The sequence below is a fragment of the Natrix helvetica genome (genome assembly GCF_964273705.1).
Source record: "Natrix helvetica genome assembly, chromosome: 14".
In the NCBI taxonomy this organism is placed as follows: Eukaryota; Metazoa; Chordata; class Lepidosauria; order Squamata; family Natricidae; genus Natrix; species Natrix helvetica.
The window spans coordinates 14,274,862-14,295,402 of NC_138564.1; the positions used below are offsets into that span (position 1 = coordinate 14,274,862).

The following is a 20,541-nucleotide window of genomic DNA, read 5'->3' on the forward strand; positions in this document are numbered from 1 at the left end:
CTTTCCTTTTCAAGACTGTATTCATACATTTTTGTGGCACATCATACTTGCTGGCATTTCTGGCACTGGAGGTGGGTGGCTTTTGTACCCGTGGAGGGGCTGTTTCTAAGCCGGCTCATCAGTTTACCCTAGAGGAAGATCTGGAGGAGTGAGTTGGGCCTGGTGGAAGAGCTGATGCCGGAGGGACAGCAGACACGGCACAAAGGCTCCCGGGAAGCCTTGGACCGGCATCCTGATCGTCCATGCAAGTCACCCTTATTGCTAAGATAGTTTTTAATAGCAATGACGGCCATCGTCCTGAGGCTCACCGTGGGGATGATAGACGGGGAGCTATGTTACAGGTCAAACGGTTTTGACCCACAGAGGGGGGGGGCGAGGCCTGTCAGCAGATCTTTGCTTGGCAAAGTGGGCAAGCAGAAGGGGGCAAAGCCATATTCCTTACTCCAGTAAGTGGGCAGTGCTGCCCACGGTCCGGGTCTCCCTTGGGAAAGCAAGCAGTGGGGTGGGGGGGCATCCATTGGGATGTAGATGGATCTGGAACAGCCCTTGGCCAAAACGGAAGGTTCACTCCCCTCAAAGCTCTTGGTGAAAGTAAACTACTTCTTGGGAGTGAGATCCAGAAGGTGTGGTTGTGGTGGGTGATACTATTTAACTTCATGGATTGTACTTAATTGTGAGCCTTGACGGGCTGGCGGGGGAAGAGCCCCTCTCAGCTCGGTAGGATTCAGCCTGGGCGAGAGAGTCCAAAGCCACCTCTGAGCTCCTGGGTGGGGGCCCAGGCCATACGTGCAGGTGCTGACCCCCAGAGTGTGCCCAAGGGAGAGGGCACCAGGCCTCCCTTCCCTGTCCAGCTGGTTGGCAGGGGGCCTCGGTCTCAGGCAGGCAGCCTGACACCCGGGTGTATTTTTAGCCATGACATGTCCTCCTGTCAGCTGCTGGCTCTCATCTGGGGTGGGTGGAAGGGGAGGGGGTCCTCTTAGCCACTTCTCCCCTCCTCCTCCTCCTCCTGCTTTTTCCTGCCTTGTGGAAACCTGTAGCTGCTGCTGGGCCCGGGGTCGTTTGTGTAGGAAGCCCATCGTCTGTGGTGGCTGATAGAGAAGGTAGGCGACCTCTGTGACTGCATGGGGGGGGGGGGACTGGGGAGAAGGTCTGGGGCGGCCCCTGCCTTGGTCTCCCAAATGCCGGCCGGAGGGTCAGCAGGTGGCTATTTTTAGCGAGGCTCAAAGAGCAGCCATGGCTGAGCAGGGCCTTCCTTCAGCCTTTCTCCTTGGACGATTCCCCACCAGAAGTGGACAGGGCTTCTTCTCCTCTTTGCTCTCGATCCCTGAGGAAAAGGGGGGGGATCCAGCCTAGGAGGGGCAAGACCCTCATTTTCCGGACCCAGAGCCGTCCCTGGAGACCCCCCTGTGGGAGAAAGACAAAGGGGGCTTCTTTTGAAAGGAGGACATATTTTTGTGTGTTTTATGGAAAGGGCTGCAGGTGCTCCTCTTTGAGAAAGGGGCCTTTCCGTACCCCAAGTGGCAGTGATTGTGACGGTGTCTAAGAGGAACGAAGTTGCTGGGGAGAAGGAGGGGACCGAAGAGAGCCGGGGCTCACAGAGGGCACGGAGGGTGCCAGAGTTGGGCTTCCTTGAAGGCTTTCGGGATTGATAGCTGTGCCGTTGACCAGCCACCATGTTTCCCCTGGGCAGTTGTTTTCTTTGCTTCTCCCGCGTGGCAGGAACCTGCAATCAGTGTCCACATCTTGCACCCCTCTGGGGTGGGGACTGACCTGCAGTGCCAGGGAGCCTCTCGCCAGGCTCCTTCCAGGCTTGGAATTGGGGGGGGGGGAGTCCTCTTGGCCCACCCAAGGCCCAGATTCAGGAATTGAGCGGCCAAACTGGGAAAAGGCAACCCATGCAGATTTCCCCCCTTTTTCAGTCCCCTGCTGTCCCTCCCAGAAAATGGATTTCCAGTTGCTCCCCAGATAGCGGCTGCCGTCTCCTCTTTCGATTCCTCCCACCAGAATCGCCTTGTTTGGAAATTGTCTTTTCCTCCTGTCACCAAAGTGCGATTAGACCTTGTCAGGGGGGGTGGGGGGGTGGGGGGGTGGATGTTTGTTTTGAACCGATGCAGGTGCCCGATTCATGAAATAATCCAAGGCCCCGTTTTGCTCCCCACAAGGGACTTCTCATCAGACAGATTGCCAAAGACTCTGTGTGTGTTTGTGTGTCTGTCTGTGTGTGTGTGTGTGTGTGTGAGAGAGAGAGAGAGAGAATTTTGTTGCTGTGTTTTCTATAAAGATGGAAGATGGAAGAATCCGGAAGCCGAGTGGGGTCTTTTGTATGGACACAGTCTGTGTGTGGCACATTCACGCCTTGCCCTGTGCCACGTCCGCTTTCTCCTTAGGCTGTTTGGCAGGCTTAGGCCTTGGCCTGGAACCCAGGAATTGGGTCAGCCCAGGGGGTGCGTGATAGCCAGGGTGGCTCAGTCCAGAAGGCCGGAGGAGGCAGCTAGGGAAGCCCAGGGAGCTGAGAGGTGGTTTGGGGCTGTGGGAGCCCTGAACCGGCCTAGCACCAGGTGGCTGAGAGGGAGGGGGCTGGGCCTGAGGTGGCAGAAGGGGCCAGGCGCAAGGACGCGTCCTGGTGGGTCGGAACAGGGCTGGCCTCCCACCACGGTTTCCCTCTGGGTCCCTGGCTGTGGGTGGAGGCCGGCCTGTGCTCTGGGAGGCCAGTGCAGCAAAGGAGCCGCGCTACGGCTGGAGAGCAGGGCCAGCCCCTGGCCAGGCAGGCTGACCCAAACTCTGCAGAAGGAGCTGGGCGGCCCGGGGTAGCCCCAGCCAGCTTCTCTGCCGGAGAGGAGAGGTCGGGTTTCTTCAGCCTGGCCAGAGAGATGAGCTGGAGGTGGCAGGGCAGCAGTGCCTGAGGGCCAAGGGGCGAGGGCAGCAGTGCCTGAGGGGCAACGGGGCTTCTCCTTCCACTTTCCATCCTGGCCTGCACTGACTGTTGCCACTTTTACTGTTTTGTGCAGATGTGTTTGAACTGGGTTTCTGAGGAGTTTTGCCTGTGGTCCAGGGACCCAGACGGCTTGCAGTTAAAATGTCTCCATGGTTATGGGGGGGGGGGGGGGGCGTCCACCAAAAGACGTTTACATTTACATAGATTGTAGCACTTTCCAATTGCCTCAAGACACCCTTGGAAACAGAGATGGGGGGGGGGGGACGAAGCTGCCATCCTCTTTGTTTTCTGATGCATTATTTGTGTGTGTGTGTGTGAATTAATGATAATTATGCCCCTGATTTAGAGGGAGGCGACAGGGGTGCTGTGATCCAACTGAGGCAGCCTCCATAAGGGCCTCCTGCTTGCAGGGCCTCTTGGTCAAGCCAGGCTTCGGCAGAAACAGGGTTTTTCCTGACCTCAATTTAAGACCAGGGGTGCGGAGGGGGGGAAGCATTTGAGCAATTTCTCTCTCAAGTGACCCCAACGCCCAGGAGAAGACTCAGGCCAGGCCCTGCGGGGGGGTTAGAGTCCCTCCTCATGGCATTCTGCAGGGGCTTCTCCTTCTCCTTAGGTGGAGCTGGGGGGCTTTTATGCCCCCCTCCCTCCCTCAGTTGTCCAAGAAGTGAGCCAGGCTTCTCCTCGGGGCTCCAGGCACAGCATGGTGACTTTCGTGCTCAGGCCTCTGAGTGGCAGAGGTGCCCGGGGAGTGCGGGGTGGGTGGGGGGCTGCTAGAAGCTGTGAAGGCCGCATTTCCAAGAAGTCAACAGGAAAAATCACCTCCTGCTCAGGGAACCGTGCCCCAGAGGCTTGGGGCTGGGGAAGGAGGGCTGTGTCATTTGGCATGGAGTCCAAGCTCAGAAGCCGCCGGAATATTGGGGAGGGGCTGCCTGGAAGATGGGCCCGCTCAGCCAGCGAGGGTCCCTCCGGGGATCAAGGTTTCTCAGGGTGGAGCCTTGGGGGAGGGGAAGCCTTGTGTCTGTCCCCTCATTCCCGTCCCCATCCCCCCCCCCCGTTCTTGGGAGGGAGGGTTGGTGAAGGGAGCACCTGTCAGATGGAGCCGGCCAGGGGGAGGAGGGGGGAGGCTGGGACAGCAGAGGCGTAACCTGGGGTGCCCCGTCCTGCCTGGGTCTCCGACTGAGCCTGACCGGTCTCTCCTCTTCTCCCGGCCCCTCCCTGGGTGGGCACCCCCTCCGGACAGACGCAGGCTGCTGTTCCGTGCCTCCATCCACCGTCCTTGTCTCCATCCCTCTGAGCCGCCCGTCCCCACGTCAGCATGGCCATCTCGTCACGACTCGCTCTGTGGGAGCAGAAGGGAAGTGGATCTCCTGGCAGACAGACGCATGATGCAAGGCGGAGAGCAGCATGAGCTGTGTTGGGGGGGAGCTTTGGTGCCCTGAAAAGGCCCCCGCCACCCTCGCAGAGCCCCGCGGCTGCTGGGCTGCCCTCCTTGCTATTAACTGCTCGGTTCCTTCTCTGCATAGTTGGCTTCCTTCCATGAGCTCCTCTGCTCTGCTTTGGACTGGCAACTAATTCGAATTTTGCCTCAGAGCTGAAGGCCGTTAAAGCATCACATCTGTCCAAACAAATGGGCAGCTTCCTAGATCTGCAGATGGTGTGTGCGTGTGCGTGTGTGTATGGACATAGGGAGCAATGCTATTCGGCAAGCATTTTTCATTCTGTTAGAACCTCCGGAGCATGTGCAGAGTGCCCTCCCCCCAGCAGCGCATCTGGGGCTTTGGCTTGGGCTCTGGAGCACCTTCTTTGCAGGGGGGGAGCTTCTAAGGGGAGGGGTCTTCTCTTCCCTGAGGAAGGAGGGCGCCCTCCATTTCCCCGATTAACTGAACCACTTGGTGTGAACAGATTAGGGAAGAGGACCGAAGCCCCCCGCCGACCTCCCCGCCTTTGCCTTTCTCCATCATTCCGGGGGGCTTCATCAAGCAGCTGGTGCGGCAGAACGAGAAGGAGTCCAAGGCCCTCCGGCTGAAAGAGGACGAGGCCTCGAACTCCCAGGAAGACGTGAGTGGGCAGAGGGTGTGTGTGGGGGATGTTGTCATTAAGCCAGGAGGGGCGGCTGGTGGAGGGCCAGCTGCCTGGAGATCTGCCCTGTGTGTGTGGGGGGTGTCCCCTCTGGAGAGGAGGTTGCCCCAACAGTCCTCCTTGAGGGGCATCAGTGGCCCTGGAGCCCCCTCCCCAGTTCTCAGAATTCTCGGGAGGGGTCTCCTCTGCTTGCGTTCCTACCTTGCTTTGCCCCCAGGGAGAAATCTCTGCCCCCTTTGTGCCCTTCGGTCCCCTGGCAAAAGTTCCGACCGGCTTTTCTTTGCTTCCAGCCTCCCGGGAAGCTGGTTCAAATCACGGAGGGCGACCTCTTGGAATCGGGGGCCGACATGGCCAGCAGCAAGGGGCAGCTGAATGGGGAGAAGCCGGCAGGGGAAGGGATGGTGGCACTCCCGGAGAAGAAGACCCTGCCCTTCAGGATAGGGCCCCCAAGGAGGAATGCCAAGCTCTTTGGGCCCGATCTCGGCCCGGCTGCTCCTCCCAAGGCTGAAGAGAAGGTCCCCATGGCTGGAGGGGAGGGTCCCAAGGCGTCTGCGGCAGAAGCGAGCCAAGGCCCGCTGTACTCCAGGCCTGGCACAGCAGCCGCGCAGGGCAAACGCATGGAGAGCCCAAGGAAGGAGATGGCCCAAGGAAGGGCCAAGCCAGGCAGGGGGGCCAAAGGGACGGGGAAGAGGAAGGGGGCAGAGGGGGAGGGGCTGGGAGAGAAGGAGGAGCAGAAGATGGAAGAAAGTGCAGAGAGGGGAGTGGACGCGGCCCAAGCCAAGAAGGGGCCAGCAGAGGCCTTGGCAGCTGCCAGCCGGGAAAAGGGAGATGCCGGGGAGGCACCTGAAGGAGCCCAGCCAGCAGAAGCCCCAGCCAGAGGAGGAAGGGAGCAGCCAGGAGACTCTGGAGCAGCAGCAGAGACAAAGGGGAGCCTGGAAGAAGAAGCAGCGGAGGCCTCCGCGGGAGACGGAGGAGACCCTCCCAAAGAGAGTCCTCCTTCCAGCAAGGTGAGACAGACCTGGGCTTTGGCCAGGCAGGACCGAATGCTGGGAGGGCCTTTGGAGGTCTTCTCCCCAGACTGCCCACCACTTGCCCCCCAAAAGAGGGAAGGGTGCTTAGAATTCTTCCTTTTCTCCTCGTCTGAATTTGATGTGCAGCTCTCTGGCTCTCCCCATCCACCTTTCCATTACGAATGCACTTTGCATTCATAAAACATGGCTCCTCTTTCCCCCGAAGGCTGCTATGATTGTAGGTGTGAACTTTTGTGCAAGAGTTGAGAAGTGAGGAAACGAGGGCTCAGAGCCCTCCAGGAAACGGCCAAACTGCAGCCACCCTAGGTGGCCTGGGGAGACCCCGATCTGGGGCTGAAAGGGGGCACGACCTCTTCCGGGGGTCCTTAAGCGGGGCAAGGCCTTCAGGGGCAAAGGGGTCGAGAGGCTGGAGTCTCCCCAGATCGCAAAGGGTCCCTGAGCAGCTTCCACCCCACCTTTGCAAGGAAACCAGTGGAATTGTTCACTCCCCAGTTCAAATTGGGAGCCCTCAGCCTCCCTCCTCCTTCAGCAGGTCTCCGAGGACGATGTCTGGTTTGAAACGGAGAAGATCTGGCTGGTTCAGAAGGATAAATTCACTCTTGGTAGGTTTGGCTTCTGCAACTGAGGGGCTGAAGGGCGGGAGAGCGGACAGGAGCAGCCCCCTCCCCAGTCACTTTGGAAGGAGGGCAAGAACGGGGGAGGGGAGGGGTCCAGGTCTTATGCCAGGTTTTACGCTTTGCCTTATTTTATTTGTATGTTTGTCGCTGAGACAGTTTATTATTTTAGGATTTGATGATTTAGATTTTTTTTTTGATGTTTCATGTACCGTGGATGTTTTAATTAATTTTTCATATCGTGAAAGCTGCTGAGAGTCCTTGAACTCTTGTGGAAAATCAATGCGATAAATAAGTAAAAGGCAAAGATTGCTCCCCCCCACGCTGTTTGCCTTTGTGGTGGTGGTGTGTGTGTGTGTGTGTGTGTGTGTGTGTGTGAAGGCTGGAGCAGCTGAGGCAGGCAGGCGGAGGGAGGGAGGGGGGGCAGGGATGGGGGCAGGCAGGGCCCCTGAAGTAGAGAGCCCCGAGCGCTTTCCGTGTGGTGGGTCCTGACCCAGAGCAGAGCCTCCTGCTGGGCTGGGCTGGGGCTGGGGCTGGGGCTGGGGGAGCTTGGCTGCCTTGGTGGAATGGCTGCTCAGGGACTGGAATCAGTCTTGGCTTTGCAGCCACTGAACTGAAGCCTGATGTGGGCACCCTGGAGCTGCCTGCAGGAACCGTGCGCGCTCGCCTGGACGCCGATGGCTCCATTGTGGAGGTGGACGAAGAAGCGGTCCAGAAGGTGAGAGCTTCTCTCCTCCACCTGAAGGCCCAGGATCCCCTGCCTGCCCTGAAGGCCTCCAGTCGGGGCCTCTTCCCTTCCTTTGGTGGGGGCTGAAAAGAGGGGAAGAAGACAGGTGAAGGTGGCTTCCTTCCTCCTCCTCCTCCTCCTCTCTCAACAGGCCAATCCATCCAGGCTGGACTACGCCGACGACCTGGCCGCTCTGGTCAGCCTGAACGAGGCCAGCGTCCTCCACGTTCTCCGCCAGAGGTACCAGTCACAGCTGCCCTACACCTTCTCGGGCCCTCACTTGGTGGCCATCAGGTCGGTTCCTCCCGCGGCTGGCAGCTCCAGGAAGGTACGGTAGCTGGCGGTTGGGCAAAGGGCTGCGTCCTTTGGGGGGCAGACATTGGCTTGCTCCGTGGCCCCTGTGGCTGTGCACGGAACCCCCATGTTTTCCCAGGCCTTCCAAGGCAGGAGGGACAGGATGTCTCCACACATCTTTGCGGTGGCGCAGAGGGCCTACTGGGACCTGCTGGCACAGAGGCAGGACCAGGCGGTGGTGGCCCTGGGCAGAAGCAACACGGGAAAGACCACCGCTTGCCAGAACATCCTGGAGTACCTCGTGGCCACCGCGGGCAGCGTGGACAAGCGGGTCACAGGTAGGCCATGCCCTGGGAAGCCCCTCCCAGCAGAGGGAGGGAGGGAGGGAGGGTCAGGCCTGCCTTCTGCAGCGTCTTTTGGCTTTGCAGTGGAGAAGATCCAGGCCATGTTTACGGTCCTCACAGCCTTTGGCACAGTGTCCGCCGGGCCCAACAGAGCTTCCACCCGCTTCTCCATGGCCATGGCTCTGGATTTCAGTGCCTCTGGGCACGTAACGGCTGCCCATCTCCAGGTAAGAGGGTTGACTGGCACTGGCTGAGTGGCTTCTGGGGCGCAGCAGCCCCTGCCCTCTGACATCCTCACGGGGGGGGGACGGGACCCTTCGCTGTGCCCGGGGGAGGTGCCACCTTCGGCTGATCCGGAGTTCCCTGCCTCTCTCCTGCCCAGACGATGCTGCTGGAAAAAGCCCGGGTGGCGCAGCAGCCCGAGGGAGAGGGCACCTTCAACGTCTTCTCCCAGATGCTGGCAGGGCTGGACTTGGACCAGAGGTAGGCTGCCAGGCAGGAGGCAGAGGGTGAAAGCGGGGTGACCTTCAGGCTCCCTCAGAATTCATTGAAGCGGGCAGGGCTTGGGAGGGGCACATGGGCCTCCTGTGGGAACTGGGCGAGGGAGCGAAGGAAGCCACCGGCAGAGACTCTGGGGGGGCTCCAGGGCCTTCCCACCATGAACGATGTGCACAGCAGCTGCTCCTCGGCCGCCTTGGCAGCAGGGCTCCCTTTCCCAGCAGAGAGCACCAGAGAGCCAAGAAAGGCTGCCGGGCATGGCACCAGGCCTGGGAGGGCTTTGCCGTTGGCAGTGCCCCATGGTGGTGAGCAGCGGCCCTTTTGTGAGCCGCCCTTGGTTGCTCTGGCTGGCACTGCTGACCAGCCCTTAAAGACTCACAAGCGCCCCCCCCCCCGGGCACAGGCCCTTTCTGTAAGTGTTTCACTTTGTCCCCATCCCCCCCCCCCAAATTTCTGCCAATAGGTCAACTTTGCACCTGCACCAAATGGCAGAGGACAGCTGCTTTGGCATCAGAGCCAATTTCAAGGTAAGGCGCCCCTCCCCCGGCCTGTCCCCACCGTCCCCCTGACTGGTGTCCCCCAAGAAAGTGAGGCTGAAGGCAGCCTGAGGAGGGGGCACAGCTGGCTCCACTTTGCCTTGCTCACAGACGGGAGGGGGGATGGCCAGGGATGCTAGACTCAGGCAAAGGCTCTCCCCCCAGCCCCCCCCCCCAGCCGCTTCTGTGGGCGGGAAGGGGTGCCATGGCTCCTGGACCCCTCCCCAAGGATACTCTCTTCCTTCTTGCAGGCAGAAGAGAAGCGGGGGGCTTCGGCCGCCTTTGCACAGCTCCAAGCTGCCCTGGGCACCTTGGGAGTCGAGGCAGCTGAGCAGGAAGCTTTGTGGCGGGTCTTGGCTGGCATTTATCACCTGGGGGCTGCTGGTGTCTGCAAAGGTACAGTCAGGAAGAGGGGGGCAGCCTCTTGCCCCTCCCCTGGGATACTGCTCAGGACAGCTCCAAAGGTGCCCGTCAGCCTGGCGAGTGGCACCGTCTTCCTGGTCGAGGCGGGCGAAGCGACTCCTGGCCTCTCTTGAGCCATCCGGAAGAGGCAGATTTGCCAAGGCAGATGGCTGTAGAGTCCAGGGTCTCCCTGAGCCCTTTTCTGGTCAGGGTGGGGGGCGGAGGCTCAGGCAGGGCTGTATTTTGGGAGAGGAGGCTGTGTACCCAAGGGGTTAGAGACGGGCTCAAGCACCCTGTTGGTTTCCTTTGGCCGGCTCTGAGCCCCTCATGCCCACCTCTCCTCTGGCCTGGTCAGCCGCCTTCCAGCTTCCTTCTCTGCTAGTCCCTTGTCTCTGGGTCGGAGTTAAATTGGGGAGGGACTCTTTGATGGAAGCCCTCTTAAGATGCCACAAGAGAGAGAGAGCGAAGGAGAAGCTGTGAAGTTGCTCATAAATTCTTTAAGGGGGTGGGGTGGGGGGGTCTCCCCTCCCTTCTGCAGTTGCTCCTGGTGATTTATGCACTTCCCTTTGAAAGAGGCAGCCAGGCAGGGCCAGCCAGGGAATCTGCCAGGCTCCCTTCAGAAACATCTCCCTTGCAAGCACTGCGCCTTATGGTAATTTCACCCATGAATCAATGGTTAATTATTAAGAAATGAGGAAGTTAGCGCCTCCGTCCGCCAGGCACAGACCCCCTCCCCCTCCCTGCCAGCTTCTCCACGGGGGCAAAGAAAGTTTAGAAGAGGCAAGGCAGGATTGGCACATTTCTGGGTCTCTCATTTCGGCCTGGATGGCCCTTCCCTGATTCTGAAGTCCAGGGGCAGTTGATGACCCTGAATTGGGGGGGGGGAACTATGGGACCCTGGCCTTCCCAGTTCATGCCCACTTCAGCAGCAGAGCCCTTCCTGTGGATTCTGCACCTGTGGCCACTGCCGGCACTCAGAGGCACGTTGACCACAGCATGCCAGGGGGCCTTTGCCACGGAGCCAGGACTGGCAGGAAGGCCAGGTTCAAAAGTGGGAGGCTCCTCGGTGAAGCTGCTGCAATAGGGTGGGGTTGGGGGGTGCCTGGCAGCATGGAGACGCTCCTCCTCCCCCCTTGATTTTGAGGACTGGGAAGTGGCCGCAGGGGCTGGGCCTTCGTTGGCTTATCCTGGTGTGGCATCGCCCCATTTGCTTGGTCTGGGGAAGGTCCTTGGGGGCCCCCCGCCGTGGCTCAGTCACCCTCTGCCGCCTTTTCCCTGCCCCTTTCGATCTCCACTGGCAATTCCTCCCTTTTCCCCCTTCTCTCTTTTCTCCCTTTTTCCCCCTTTTCTTCTCCTTTTCCCCCCCCTTTCCTCTTCTCTCCGACCTGGCAAGGAGGCTTGAGGCTGCATTCCTGCCACTGGGGCTGCTGCTTTTATAACCTGCCTTATCCTGCCTCTCGCCTGTTGACTGATTTCTTTCTAACCCACCAAGCAGAAACAATTGTCCCAGCGGTTAAATGGGGATTCTGAATTGTGCAGCTGGGCTTTTGGGGGTGGGTGGTGGGAAGGGGGGGGGCTGTGTTTCCTGAGGCTGGACCGCTGGGGAGGGTCAAGGGGGGAAGGGCTCTGGATGCCTGATTTTGGCAGGTGAGTCCGTGGGGCTCCTGCAGCCGGAGAGGCAAGGGAACCGAAAGGCTGCAGCCTCCTCACGAGAAGGTCAGGGTCCCAATTGCAGCTCTTCTGCGCATTTCACCCCATCACCGATTCATTTGGGCCGCTTCCCTGCTTCCCTCTCCTCCCAGCAGAAATCGGCCACCGATCCCTCATCCTGTAGCCATGGCCTCCCCCTTGGCTGCTCTTGGGGCGTCGGGGGAAAGCCTCGCAAACCTCCATGGCGGTTGTGCTGTTGGGGCTCTGCACTCAGCCCCCCCCCCCGCGCAGTGTCCGTCACAGGTCTGGGACTCGGCCCTTGTTCCACGGCCAGACACGTCCGTCTTAAGGTCACTGCATTCCTTGGTGCTTCGGTGGAGGAAAGTCTCGGTTTGGCCCTCCCGAGGGACAGCCCTGAGTCTCTCGGATTAGTTGGGGTTTGTAGCGCAAATGGGGTGGCTGCCCTTTAGCCGCCTGGGCGCATCAGCGGGAGGCAGGAAGGGCCGGCCTGGTTCAAGGGCTGAGACCAGACTCCCCCCCCCCACTGAGTTCCAGCCCCTCCCAAGACTGGGGAGCAGGAAGGGGGGCTGCGTAACTCCAGGACTCCCAAGAGGGGGGGGTGGGGGTTCCTGGATGGCCAGGCTCTCCTCCTCTTCCTCCAGTGGGCAGGAAACAGTTCCTGAAGTTTGAGTGGGCCAACCGGGCGGCCGATGTCCTGGGCTGCGAAGCGGAGGAGCTGACCACGGCCGTCTTCAAGCACCACCTGCAACGGATCCTTCAGCAGGTCACAGCCAGAGCCCCCTCGGAGGAGCCACTGGACGGTACGGCTGCCCCCCCCCACCTCCCATGTGATTTCTTCTTGGAGTCCTCACAGGCCCCTTGACCCAGAAGGGGCCCAAGCTCTGCGCCCGGACCCTCTGCAACCAGGGCTCTGTCCTCCTTAGGGAGACCCTGGTTCCTTCTGCTTGTCAGCCCAGTCCCGAAACCAGACAGCCTCCCAGGCCTCTGAGGGCCTCCTCCAGGCAGGGAGAGAGTCAGGAGGCTAGAAGGAAGGAAGGAGGCAGCCTCTGAGCCCCTGGCTGCTCCTCCCAGATCTGTGGTGCTCCCTGCCTGGGTCAAATCCCCTTCCGCTTTTCCAGCTGCCTTCCCGCCCCCCGCCCCCCATCCGTTAGGCCTGGCCTTTGTGCGCTCTGTTGCAAGCAGCCCTCGGTTGGGGCTGGCCAATTAGGAGGCAGCCAGTCAGCCTCAGATGGTCTCCTAGCAACCAGACCAGGTGCCAGGTGAGACCTGCTTGGGTGCTTTGTTGCTGGGCGGCACCTGCTTCGGGTGGCACCCAATTCTCCTCCTTCCTGTGTAGCCCTGCAGCCCTTTTGCTGGAGGGGGAGGAGAGACGAAGGGTGTCTCCCCACCATCTCCCGGCTGTCTCCGAACAAAGCTGGTGGGCCAGGTTCCCATTTGCTTCCTCCTCCCTTCCGGTCGGTCATTCATTCATTCACGCATTCAGGTCAGCTGCACATTTTAGTCTACACATCCGTGAGCGGACAGTCCAGAAATGTCTTGAATTCTTAGTTCTTCTTATATCATTGGCTTTGGAATGAAAACGGGCTGTTTCCGTCATCACACTGTCCAGTGAAATTGGGCACTTCCGCTCCTTTCTTCAACCCACGGTGGGGTGGGGGAGCAAAGTTTGTAACTCGGCTCAGAGCCACGTCTTCCACCTGAGACCTAGGGGGCACCCAGGCCCCTTTCCTGGGGAGGGGGAGAGATTCGCTGCAGCCCCAGGCCAGCCATCAAATCAGCACAGGCTGCCACAGGCCATTGGCACAGTGAAGGGCAAAGGGGAATTTGGGAATGGCTGCCATAAATCTTGGCTGAGGCGGTTATCAAAAACGAAGCTGCTGCCTCTGATCAGACCTGGAATCTCTCAAGCTCTCCAGCTGCCTTTTGTTCGGCTGGAGAGATGGGCAGTGTGTGTGTGTGTGTGTGTGTGTGTGTGTGTGTGTGTGTCTGTGTCCCTTTGGGGGGCTAAGCGGCTGCTTAATGTCTTTGGCTCTGCTCTTATTTCACAGGGCCTTGTGGGGGCAGCTCGGACGGGGGTCCCGTTGGGGGGAGGGGGGGCTCCACCCACTCATCCTTTTCTTCCCCAGGCCCCAAGCTGAGCGGGGTGGAGTGCCTGGAGGGCATGGCTGCCGGCTTGTACGAGGAACTCTTTGCAGCCGTGGTGATGATGGTCAACAGGTGGGCACAATAATCCATTCAAGGGGTGGGATGCCTGATTCCCAATGAGCCGCTCTGAATTAAAGATATTACATTCAAATCAATAAAGATGAAGATGAAGAAGCCACGTAAACGATAGGAGACAAATGACGGACAGGCCAGTCAGGAGAGACTTTTCTTTTTTTTCCCCTCCCCCAAGGCCCCTCCCTGGAGAAGATGGGCTTCTAGGTGGTGGGGACTGTGCCACAGGCAGGTGTGGGAGAGGGAGGCTGCAGGGGATGAGGTGGGGGGCTGCTTCTTATTAATAATGGATGTGACTTTGCGGGATTCAGGCGAAGGTCACCATGTGTTCAGAGTGTGGCTGGAAAAGCAAGCAGACCCCACCCCACATTGCCTTACAGGAGGGGGAGGTTGAGGCTGCAACCTCCGAGGGTTGGACCTTGAGAGACCCAGAAACGGGGTGTAATGGGGGGGGGACTTCTCCTCCCTTGCAGGTCCTTCTCCTCCAACCAGCTCTCCATGGCCTCCCTGATGGTGGTGGACACCCCTGGCTTCCTCAGCCCCCGGCACCAGAAGAGAGAACGGGCGGCCACCTTTGAGGAGTTGTGCCACAACTACGGGCAGGAGCGGCTGCAGGGGCTCTTCTACAAGACCACCCTGGAGTCTGAAGTGGGCAGATACCGGGAGGTGAGGCCCCCACCCCAACGCTTCCTTGGCTGTCCAGCTTTGCTCCCAGGAGGGTCGCCCAGGCCGGGGCAGGGAGATCTCCGGCAGAGGCCCAGCCCCCTCTGCTCGGAGGCTTGCTGGACATTGGCCTCATTGCTGTTCCCTCGGGTCACGAAGGATTTTGGGAGAAGGCCATGGAGACAGTTGGGGGAGCGGCTTTTAGCTCATGAACCTCCTGAGCCTCCAGAAAAGGGGGGGGCAGTGGGGCAGAGCAGAAAAGAGGGGGCTTTTTCCATCCACTCACCTGCGAGGCCCAACCTCCCCTCACTGTTTCCTAGGAAAACGTTGAGGTGCCTTTTGTTCTGCCTGAACTCTCACCAGCCGCCACGGTGGCCCTTGTGGACCAGAACCCGTCCCAGGTAATTTGGAGGCTGGCGTGGGGGGGGGGTGCAGCTTGCCGAGGGTCTGTTGGCAGGGCAAAGCTTTCCTGAGGCCAAGAGCAGGGCTGGAAGCAGGGCTGGCACGAAGCACGAGAGGTGGGTGGGTTGGAGGGCGGGGGAGATAAAACCCACCCAGAGAAACACATCTGGGGCCTTTGCCCCCAAGGACGCCCGTCTAGCTAGGCAGAAGCCACCCACTCAGAACAAGGGTGACAGAAAAGGCCGGGGGCTCTGAGTGGCCGCCCCTCCCTCACCATCAGAAGGCTCGCCCAGGCTTTCTCTGCCTGTCCTGTGAGAGGCTGCAGAGCCAGGGGGGGGGGAAGGGCGCCAGAGGGGTCCTTCCAAGGGGCGCCACCCACTCGGATTCAAAGCGTAGAAGGCTGGCATCAACTGGCATGCTGCTGCCTCCGGTCTGCATCGCTGTGCTTGACCTGCCCTGGGGGGACCGATCCTGGTCGGAGACGGAGGCAGCCGCACCGTGGCCACTAGCGATGCAGGGAGTGAGAAACAGACTCTCCCCCTTTCGGTGAGAAAATTATTGGGAGGGGACAAAGCGGCTTCCCAGCCTGCAGTTGGAAAAGTGCAGATTGCCAGGAGGAAAACGTACAGGTGGAAAGATATAATAATATATATATAGCCACCGATAAATGAGTGATAATTAGGATGAGTCACAATTAGTGATTAATAAACCATTTACTTCAAACCTCGGTGGGACAGGAGAGCCGGGGGGTGGGGGTGGTAGGGATAGCAGGGGGGAGTTGATGCCACGTCTGCCATGAACCCGGTCTGTCCCCCTTTAGATGCTTCTCTCTTCCGGGGGACCCTCAGAGGACCCCCAGGGCCTGCTCTGGATCCTGGATGAGGAGGCCCTGGTGCAGGGCTCCAATGACAGCCGAGCCCTCGACCGCCTCTGCTCAGCCTTCGGGAAGGAAGGTAAGGCCGGAAGGGAGAGCTTGGGCAATGCCAGCTGCATTGGGAAGAGCAAAGGGGTCTCTTCCCTTCGTCAGAGGCAGCCCTGACTCGGGAGCTGGGCTCTCGCTCTGCCCACCAGAGGAAGGGGCAGCCTCGCCCTCCGGATGCCCCAGAGAAGGGCGGCTTTGGGGCCTTCATTGGCATGCCACATATGTGCTGCCTACTTGATGCCAAACAGGGCCGTAGAACATCCTTTGGCCCCTTTGGCCCCTTCATCCTCCCCTCCCCCCAGCAGAGCAGCTAAGCTTTACTCTGCCTCTTTGCTGCAGAGCAGGGGGTCCTGCGCAGGTGTGAGCAGCCCCTGCAGTTTGAAGTTGCCCACCGGCTGGGCAAGGACCCCATCCGCTACGATGCCACCGGCTGGGTGGGCAAGGCCAAGTGGAACCTCTCTATGCAAAACGCCATCCAGCTCCTGCAGCAGTCCCAGATGTGAGTGGGGGCGGGAGGGTGGGGGACGCCTCTCCCCCTCTGTTGCTGGGAGGGCAGAGGGGCTGCGGTGCCAGGCTGGCTGGGCCGGAGGAGGGAGGGAGGCAGCCTGGGCTCCAGGCCAAATTAGAAGTCGGGGGGGGGGAAGCATTTGGCTAGATTTGGGGAGGCTAAGAGGGGGGTCCTGCTGCTGCTGACGATCCCCGCTTCCTTCTTTCCCCATAGAGGGGCTCTGAGGAAAGTCTTCCTGCCACGCGCCCACGTGCCCCTCCTCTGCCGCTCAGTGGCGGGCTGGGAGGGCCACTCGCCCCAGGCCCTGCAGCGCATCGGCTGCCTCCGGAAGACCTTCAGTGGCAGCTGGGCCGCCGTGAAGAAGAGGTCGGTCTGCGCCCAGATCAAGCTGCAGCTGGTGAGTGAAGCGCTTGGGCTGGGCTGGGCTCAGAGGCCGCTTCCTGATAGGGGCTATCGGGGGGGGGCAGCCTGGGATCCCCTCCAGTGTCAGTGGAGTTCTCCCCGATGATCCAGTTGCGTCCTGGTTGGTCAGTGTGCAAAGGCAGCAGCTCCTGCAATTCTGACAGGGAGGACCAAGTCGAGGCAGGGACATCCTCCTTGGCTTCCAACAGGAATCACTTGTGAATGTGGCCAACGAGGGAGGGAGGGAGGGAGGAAGCGGGCTTTGGAAAGGCAGTGTGTGTGTGTGTGTGTGTGTGTGTGTGTGTGTGTGCTTGTCCCCGTGTGGAGCCCCCAGGAAACGAAGCTTGTGCAGAGCCTGACTGCTGCCTCTGCTGCTGCCCTTGGCCCCCTCCTCACAAGAGGCAAGGAAGAGGATTGCTGAGGGATCCCTCCGAAACTAGCCTCCCTTCCCTCCCCCCCCCCCAGGATGCTCTCAGCAATCTGCTCAAGCGGTCTCGGATCCACTTTCTCCATTGCCTGGACCCGGGGACGCCGCAGGAGCCTCAGCCGCCCACGGAGACCACGGAAGCCGCCCCAGGACCGGCGTGGGACGTTGCGGCCCTGCGCGCCCAGCTCTCTGGCAGCCTGATCCTGGAGGCATTGCGGCTGCACAGAATTGGTGCGGAGGGAGGTTTCCTGGGTCTCCCTGCTGAGTGTGCAGGGTGGGGAATGTCGCCCACCCTTCCTGGGTAGTGCAGTTGCGGTGCAGGCTACACAACAGGCGACTGAGGGATACAGGAAGTGGGGAAGTTTGGCTGGAAGCTGGCTGTGATTCTGAGCACGCAAGGAAAGCTAGAGGAAGCTGAGACCAACTTCTGGCTGGGAATTCTGGGCATTGTAGTGTACAGAGAACTCGGGGGGGGGGGGAGGCGCTAGGTTTCCCCCCCTCCACACGACTGGCTGGTTTGCGCTGTCCCAAATCTCTTTGCTTTGTGAGCAGCTCGTTAGTGTTTGCGCTGACAAAACGCCACTTCTCTCTGCTTGTTTGTTTTGGGGGAATTGGTAAAGAGCGTTTCTGCACGTGGTTTCCAGAGCAGCACAAGTAATAAGTGCAAACACGAGGAAACTCAATAAACGATCAGCGTAAACCTCGAGAACGGCCATAATGCCAGTGGGATCCAGCAGAAGCCCTGCAAGCGGCAGGCCGGAGCTAACCGTGTACAGGTCGTGGGGCAAGTTAGGGGGATGCCGAGCTCCTCCCCTCTTGGACAAGATCTCGGGTGCTGCAAAGCCCCTGGCGCTCTCCCTCTTCCCCCCCCATGCCCCCATTTAATTCCCAGTTGGGGGAGCATGGGGATTCCTGGGTCTGGCCAGGACTCAGCAATTGGAGGTTGGTTGCCACACATTGAACTGGGCAGGAGGGGAGTTGCTCCTGCAGGCTGTTGTGGGAGGGGGCACCAGGGTCTTGGTGGTCTGGGATGCCAGTTCTTGTGTACCAAGCGCTTTGCCTTTGTTTATGCTCCGGCAGGCTATGTGGATCGCATGGAGTTGGCCCAATTCCGGCGGCGCTTCCAGGGCTTGGCTCAGCCAGAGATGAAGAAGTTCACCTCTGCCTTTGAGCTGACAGATGAGAAGAAGGTCAGATGGAGGGAGGGAGGGAGGGAGGGAGGGAGGGATGAGCCTTGATGGCCGCTGCAGCTTCAGCCAACCGTCACCTGTGTCCTCCTGGGGGCCATGAACCCAGCGGCCAGGAAGGAGGGGTGCACCATTGTGCTGGGAAAGCAGCTTCCCTGGGGGTCCTCCCAGCGTGTGAGGATTTGACAAGAGGCGCTTGGCGGGGGAGAAAGGCCACGCTCGCTAGGTTGCGCTGCAGGGAGACTCGTTCGACAAGCGCTCCCGCCCTCTCCTCCGCCCTGGGGGCTCTTGAGTCCTGAGGACCTGAGTGGCACAAGGAATGCGGGGGCTGGGCAGGGAGACCAGGGAGCTTCCCAAGTTCGAGTCCGGTGACACACGGGGCTGCTTCGAGCCCAAGTCTCCCCACAAAGGGACCCCAGCGAGATGTCCAGCGGCTCTGCAACCATGGCTGCCCCACATGAAGCTCTACCGGGCTAATTTCTCCCCTGTTATGGGCAAAGTAATGCCGGCTCTCCTGAGCCACATAAGGGAGGGAGAGGATGTCCGGATCTCTCCTTGGGCAATTCCAGCTGAAGTGTTGGCTGAAGGCAGCAGCTGAAGAGATCGGTGCCAGTTGGGCAGAGCAGGTGGATGGGGCAGCCCAGCTATTGTGGGGCAGCCAGGGGGCTCCTCCTCCCTGAGATTTCGGCAGCTGCTGCTGCAGGCGCTCCTTCTCTCTGCAGGCGCTGGAGGAGCTCTTCCGGGCCCTCGATCTGGAGAAGAAGAGTGTTGCGCTGGGCCACACGCAGGTACTGGAAGCAGCCACCCTGGTTCTTCTCGCCTGCCTGGTGGGAAATGGACAGCGGCTTCACCCTCCGTCCCTCTGGGCAGGTCTTCCTGAAGGCCGGCGTCCTTCCGCGGCTGGAGAAGCAGCGAGAGAAACTGGTGTCCCAGGGCCTGGTCCTGCTCCAGGCAGCCTGCAGGGGCTTCCTCTCCCGCCAGCAGTTCAGGAAGTTAAAGGTAGCCCTGCTCTGCAGTGGGGAGGGCAGCCCTGGGGAGGTTGGGCTGCCTCCTTTGGGGAAGAGGCCCACAGAGGCTGGTAGCTTTCAGCAGATTCCCCTAGTGAGCCAAGGGAAAAGGGGGGGGGGGCTCCCGTGGCCCCTCCCTGCTCCCATCCCCTCTTTCTCTGGCCTACAGCGCAGGGAGGCGCCTAGCCGGATACCAGTGCTCAGGCTCCCATTGGGAGGGGGGTGTTCCTTAATCCTTGGCCTGAGGTCTCCCCCCACCCCCCGCTTCAGATCCAGAGCCTGGCTGCCCGATGCATTCAGAAGAACCTGGCCGTCTACCGAGCTGTGAAGAGCTGGCCGTGGTGGCAGCTGATGTGTGGCGTCCGGCCCCTCCTGACCATCAGCCTGGCAGAAGGCCAGCTCCGCATCAAGGAGGTACCTGAGTTGCCAGGAGAAAAAGGGCCCAGGCTCAATCCCTGATTTCTCCTTACATTCAGCAGGAAGCTGAGCTAAATCGGTTCTCTAAAAGAGAGATTCTAGAAAGTTCCTCCAGCCCCACCCCCCAGACCCAGCAGCCTTCCCTTTCATCGGGGCGATGGGCAATTGACCCCCTCCTCGAGGCAGCCATTCCATGCTGAGTGGTCAAGTTGCAGATGGTGAATAAGCCCGAACTTCCTCCCCCCCCCTCTCAGGAGGAACTTGCAACGCTGCGAAAAAAGTTGGAAAATTCAGACGTTTCTCGCCAGGAGCTTCGGGAGAGCAGCGAATTGCTGGAAAGCAAGGTAGGGTGGGGTGGGGTGGGGTGGGAGGCGCTGCTTTGGCAGGTGCAGGAGAGGCTTGGATTGCACATTCGGAGGAATGGGGGAGGGGAATCTTTGAAGCTTTTTTCTAGCATGGAAAAGGTTTTATGGCGATGGTGCCAGCTTGGACAGGCTCTGCCCCCACAGGTGGCTTCTCCTGCTGGTGGGCCACTGGAGGAGTAGCAGGGTCTCCTGCTCTTGCACGAATAGCCTGAGGGGGGGGGTTTGCTCTCTGAAATGCCAGCCTTGGGGGGGGGGCAGGGTCTTCCTCCTTCTGCCCCCCCCCCGATCTTTCTGAGGCTGAGCAAAAGTCAGCAGCTGCCCACCGCAGCCGCCTCTCTTGGGCCGGCATTGCAACCAGCAGTGCCAAGGGCCGCTTATGCTATTGAGTGATGGAGGAGGGAGGGTAAGCCTGACACATCTGCAGAACGCTCTCCTGGGTATGAAAGGAAGCGGAGAGGAGAGACGGCAGGGCCGATATAATCCATTTTCATGGCTGAGCAGGGAAATTACAGCCAGTGACACCCTCCCTCCTTGCCCCCTCTCGGATACAGTCATGCCAGCCTCTCCCGGCCTGGAAGGAATGGCCCCGGCTGAGATGGCACCTCATGGCGGACAGCAGGGGGATTAAAGCAGCCGTCCTTCTGTCTGCCTGCTTCTGCAGTTGCTCAGCGCCCCAGGCCCTCTTTGGCTCCCGGGCTCCCCTGCCCCTCCTTTTTCTTTGAATATTTTTTTTTTATGTTTAAACAAACAAAAACGAACAAAAAACATAAAACACCTACAACCTTCTTCCGTTTCATATAGCGTGTTGTTTGGTTACAAGATTTTGTGCGTCCTTCACATGGTCACCACTTGTAATTATATATCAAATCACAAATTGTTCATTAGGTGAACAT

At 59.9% G+C, this 20,541-nt stretch overlaps 1 protein-coding gene across 2 annotated transcripts in view; it reads left to right on the plus strand.

Annotated features, from left to right (window-relative positions):
* Window positions 1-979: 979 nt before the first annotated feature.
* Window positions 980-20,541, plus strand: part of MYO18B (myosin XVIIIB) — a 41,368-nt gene continuing 21,806 nt past the window's right edge. Inside the window, exons 1-25 of one of the 2 annotated variants that reach the window (XM_081966503.1) lie at window positions 980-1,100; window positions 4,176-4,287; window positions 4,836-4,993; window positions 5,305-6,021; window positions 6,578-6,647; window positions 7,265-7,377; window positions 7,538-7,714; window positions 7,820-8,018; window positions 8,109-8,251; window positions 8,407-8,507; window positions 8,986-9,049; window positions 9,310-9,454; window positions 11,773-11,931; window positions 13,258-13,348; window positions 13,822-14,014; window positions 14,332-14,412; window positions 15,234-15,366; window positions 15,675-15,834; window positions 16,057-16,240; window positions 16,711-16,903; window positions 17,753-17,862; window positions 18,582-18,647; window positions 18,730-18,858; window positions 19,137-19,280; window positions 19,538-19,627. In XM_081966503.1, the coding sequence (XP_081822629.1) occupies window positions 4,251-4,287; window positions 4,836-4,993; window positions 5,305-6,021; window positions 6,578-6,647; window positions 7,265-7,377; window positions 7,538-7,714; window positions 7,820-8,018; window positions 8,109-8,251; window positions 8,407-8,507; window positions 8,986-9,049; window positions 9,310-9,454; window positions 11,773-11,931; window positions 13,258-13,348; window positions 13,822-14,014; window positions 14,332-14,412; window positions 15,234-15,366; window positions 15,675-15,834; window positions 16,057-16,240; window positions 16,711-16,903; window positions 17,753-17,862; window positions 18,582-18,647; window positions 18,730-18,858; window positions 19,137-19,280; window positions 19,538-19,627 (3,657 nt within the window). In that variant the 5' untranslated portion in view covers window positions 980-1,100; window positions 4,176-4,250. Of the gene's footprint in view, window positions 1,101-4,175; window positions 4,288-4,835; window positions 4,994-5,304; window positions 6,022-6,574; window positions 6,648-7,264; window positions 7,378-7,537; window positions 7,715-7,819; window positions 8,019-8,108; window positions 8,252-8,406; window positions 8,508-8,985; window positions 9,050-9,309; window positions 9,455-11,772; window positions 11,932-13,257; window positions 13,349-13,821; window positions 14,015-14,331; window positions 14,413-15,233; window positions 15,367-15,674; window positions 15,835-16,056; window positions 16,241-16,710; window positions 16,904-17,752; window positions 17,863-18,581; window positions 18,648-18,729; window positions 18,859-19,136; window positions 19,281-19,537; window positions 19,628-20,541 lie in introns of those variants that run through there. The other variant, XM_081966504.1, reaches the window with a different exon arrangement.